General features: G+C 56.3%; 1 protein-coding gene across 1 annotated transcript; it reads right to left on the reverse strand.

The window, feature by feature from the left end:
• Positions 1 to 645: 645 nt before the first annotated feature.
• On the reverse strand, positions 646 to 1,497 carry COL26b_014255 (uncharacterized protein; the record flags this gene model as incomplete). The annotated part of the gene is made up of 3 exons (XM_053186831.1): positions 646 to 798; positions 848 to 1,017; positions 1,107 to 1,497. 3 exons carry the CDS (start codon positions 1,495 to 1,497, stop codon positions 646 to 648), a joined length of 714 nt encoding a protein of 237 aa, XP_053029226.1.
• Between the last annotated feature and the right edge of the window lie 2,805 nt (positions 1,498 to 4,302).

Raw genomic sequence — 4,302 nt, forward strand, 5'->3', positions numbered from 1 at the left:
AAAAAAAGAAGTAAAAAAGTTGGCGAATTGAATTCATAGAAGCGAAAGTTCGGAGGAAAATGTCGTACTCATGCATCTCGTTTCGCGAAATTCCGCCGTGGCGGATGGCTGAAACAAGTCGTAAAATTGGCCGAGACCAGATGTCGCTGTCGCTCTTGTCGTGTGGCTCCTGATCCTGCGGCTCCACGTGTCCGCACCCTAATGTTGCCGCCGCCTGTTTACTGGTCATCGATATATCATTCAGCAGGTCGATTTGAAGCGGATTTCATGGATCCTCAGAGAGTAAAGATGAGACCGAATGTCCGCCAATAGTTCTCGCCGGCTGTTGCTGTTGAGAGGATGTCGAATCGGTGCTGCCCTGGTCTGGTCCGCTGCCGGAGCCGACAACCTGCGGAGACATGCCTCGAGGGGTTCCAAAACTCTCTCCCCGGCCTCGACCCCCCGGCCGATAAAATGAAAGATCACTGCGTTGTCGAGAATGTCCTCGTCTTCGTCCCGGCGGGGGATTTCCAAGCGTCGATCCACCGTGAAAAGGAGGCGACCTCAGGCGCTGTTGACTAGGAGGTGGAGCGGCTGGTTGCGGGCCAGTGGCCTTGCGCTTGTTCCTAGGAGACTCCCCTAATGGCCACACCAGCCGAGGTTAGCCTAAAGCGACTCTCGCTTTCTCTTGGTCTTGCTGGACGCACCGGAGGGTGTCGCAGGCTGTGTAGAGCCTCCTCCGGCTTGAGATGTGGGCGGATGCCAATGGTGAAAGTAAATGGACGGGCTGGGCTGGGCCTCTTGCTGAGCTGCCGCAGACTGGGCTGTTGAGTGAGCCTGGTGACTCTGCATTGTCGACGAGCCGGACTGCGGCACATTTGTGTTCAGGCTTGGCAAGTTCGATGATCCGAGAGGTCGAGAAATCGAGCCAGTAGAGGACAGCGTCGTAGCCCTGCCTCTCGTTCCCGGAGAGCCTGGGTATGCCGTGAACCCATGCGGCCCGGGGGCCGAGCTTGGAGTCGAGGGAACACCAGGGTACTGCCCGTATGGCTGTGACTGAGAATCACGGCGATGATCAGGCGACAGAGGCCCTTGAGAAGGAAGCAATTGGTGATGCTGAGGCTGACCATGAGGGTTCAGGAACTGTTGTGCCCACTCCATAGCCGCCGGAGGCAAAACACCACCCCCCATGCCGGCGAAGACCAGCGGCACGATGGGTGGAGGAATTCCGCCGCTCAGAGAGGTCCGCAGCATGTCGGCCTCGATGCGTCGCTGCTCGAGGCGCAAAGATTCCTGTCTGGTCTTCTCCTCCTCCTGTCTTCTCCGCTCCTCCTCAGTCTTGGCGGCCAACCAACTTCTCATGGAATCCTCGGCGCCCTGCCACTGAGGCGGGGGGCCCGGCAACTGGCCCATTGCATGACTGTGAGTTGACGGAGGCTGGCTGATGGGCTGAGGCGCCGGGGGTGGCGGGGGAGGAGGAGCAGCAGTTGAGTGAGGCGGTTGAGGGGGCAGAGTCATGGCCGCCGGGGGAGGCAGACCACGATGATGCGTCGACATGGGCTGACCAGGTGGACTGTGACTGCGGGGAATAGAGGGAAGCAGCTTGTGAGAAGGGTGGTCTTGGTAAGACAGTGGAGGCGAAGGTCGGGAAGTCGAAGGCGGAGTTGGTAGGTCATGGACGGACTTGTAGCCGTAGTGAGTTGGCTGCTTAACAGTGAGCATGGTCATGTAATACTCATTCGTCCGGGGTGACTATGAGCTGTTGAAGAGAAATGCCGGCAACATGGGAAGGCCAATGTTGATAGTGGAGGAGCAAGGTGGTTGGGTTGTTGACGTCGTTGGTGATTTTGTGGTGTTTGCCAGCCAAGGGAAAGAAAAAAGAGACAAAGGGGACAGGTAATGAAGGTCGAGAAGTAAACAAAAAAGTTGCTGTCACTGGCTGGCCAGACAGACGGATGGAAGGAAGAGAGATTTCTGAAGGTAGAAGAAGGAGGTGAGGTAGGTGAGGTGAGGTAGGTAAGGAAGATAAATCGAGATATGGGGGTGCAGGTGGTGGAAATAACCTTTTTACAGGTGCAAGCTGGAGGGCGACCCAGGATGGGAAAGTGAGGTGGGCTAAGGAATGGGACGGTAACGGTACGCTGAGGTGTGAGCGTACAGGAGCGTCGTAGCAGCGAACGGAGGCAAGGTGAAGGTACCTCAGATGTACTAGCGTCGGGTGCCTCAAAGAGACATGTACGTCCGGAGGACGGTACCTACCTAGGTAATTACGAGGTGATGTGGCCACCGTCCCTTTTAGCTGAGGTAGGCAACTACCTTAGGTCCGAGTAGCTAGCTGAGCTTAGCTTAGCTACTTCCAGCTCCAAGCAGGGTCTCTACAGCCTCTTGGGTCTTCTACCTAGGCCTCTAGGCCTGCGATCTTGAGTCTTGAGTCTTGAAGAGAAGGAGTCTAGCGGCAGCGGCAGCGGCAGGGAAGGACAGGGAAGGGCAGGGCAGGGCGGGCAGGGGAGGGAAGGGAAGGCGGCAACGACGGAGCTAAGGAAGAAAGAAGCAAGCAAGGCAAGTCTTCACCTCGAGAGAGGCAGAGAGTCAGTCGTGTTGATAGAAACGAGCGGGGCGTGCTGTGATGAAACCTCTCCACGAACGGGCCCAGCCTCATTTGGTCATGGAGACTGTGATTTAAATGCCGGTCGATGTACGGGTAGCTGTAAAGCAGATCCAACACCAGCATTTGGGTCTGGGTCTAGTTCTAGGCCTGGACCTGGGCACGAGGTTGATACGGTGAGGTAGCCGGACTCGGCCTGCTGTCAGTCAGTCACATCGGGTTGGGCAAAATTTGTGGAAAAGGAGTGGCTTGCAGAGGTCGAGACAGAGGAAGGGAATAGTCTATAGAGCAAGTACTATCTATGTAGAAGAGGGTAGGATAGAGGAGAGTAGAGGGGCAGAGGGAGCACAAGACCAAGACTCTTTAGGTCGTTATAGAGAGGCCGAAATCGAGGAGCTGAAGATGGGGTTGAGAATGGAACCAGGTACTATGAAGAACAGGGCCAGCCCCAGCCAGAAATGGCACTCGATCTTTAGGATGGACGCCTTGCCGCCAGAGTCGAGTCCTTCTCCTGGAGCTCATTGACGAGGATGCAAACGACGTCCTTGGGGTCCGGACGTTGGACGGGAGGAGCGTAGACGGTTCGACGGTGGTCCAGGCACGGAGGCGTCTATGTAGGTATACCGTACATGGTTTGGAGAACTGGACCTCACCTCAAGCTTGAGAGAGGAAGCTGGACCGGAAGCTAGGTGCTGCGCTGCAGCACGATGCAGCACTGCGTACTATGTAAGAACGTTCGTACCGTACAGATACGTACTATGTATGGGGAAGGGGCAAGCAGGGAGACAAGGAGGGGGATCTGGGAGACCAGAGACCGGGGAGTGGAAGGGACGGCTACTGTTCTTTTCTGGGATTCTGGGACCCGCGGCCCAGGAGCGGGAAGAGCGTACTCTACGTATGGTAAGGTGGTGTAGGTACGAATAGCTACGTACGGATAGACGAGGGGGTGGGAGTGAGTACCTACCTCCTTCCACCTCAGTTGCGAGTTCTCCACCATGGCTGCCGCGGTACCGTACACTACCACTATAATGGAGGCGTGTGTGCGTGCGTGTAGGAAGGACGACGTGATTCTGGTTATTTTCTTTCTTCCCCTGCTGTTGTTATTTCTCTCGTTATTTCCCTATCCCAAGGAACCCCCGGCAGGGGAGGGGGGGGGGGGGGTGCACATTCTGAATGGAGACGCGGGAAACGAGACGAACCACCCCAAGGCCCGACTCATTCTCACTGACCAAGCCGGGCCCAAACAGGGGCCACCGGACAGCGGGGACCCAATGAATAAGAGACGAAAAGGAGCACCTCTAGCCAGCGGGAGAAGAGGTAAAAGGAACGCAGAGAGAGGACAAAAACAAAAGCCCAACCGTTTATTCAAGGTTGAGCTACAGAGGCTGGTGTCTGCCCAGACAGACGAGCACCAGGAGTCAGAGTCACAGACTGCCAGAGAGAGAGAGAGAGTGAGTGAGTGAGAGAGAGAGAGAGACGGGGAGAGGGAGAGAGAAAGAGAGAGAGACCGCGAAGCAGGATATGGTCAAGCCGTGTTGTGTTGCACGTTGCCCGTTTTCCACGGTGGAGAATTGCAGAGAGCCTGAGCCTTGGTTTATCTCATTTTCAACCAGCGCGTATCAGAAGAGATGACACATGGAGGGGGATGAGCACAGGGGGGTGCGTGTTTGCTGGACCAGGGGGCGTGTGAAAACGAGCTTGGGTGTGGAGCACGGGCG

Source organism: Colletotrichum chrysophilum, assembly GCF_026319265.1.
Source record: "Colletotrichum chrysophilum strain AFK26 chromosome Unknown scaffold_319, whole genome shotgun sequence".
In the NCBI taxonomy this organism is placed as follows: Eukaryota; Fungi; Ascomycota; class Sordariomycetes; order Glomerellales; family Glomerellaceae; genus Colletotrichum; species Colletotrichum chrysophilum.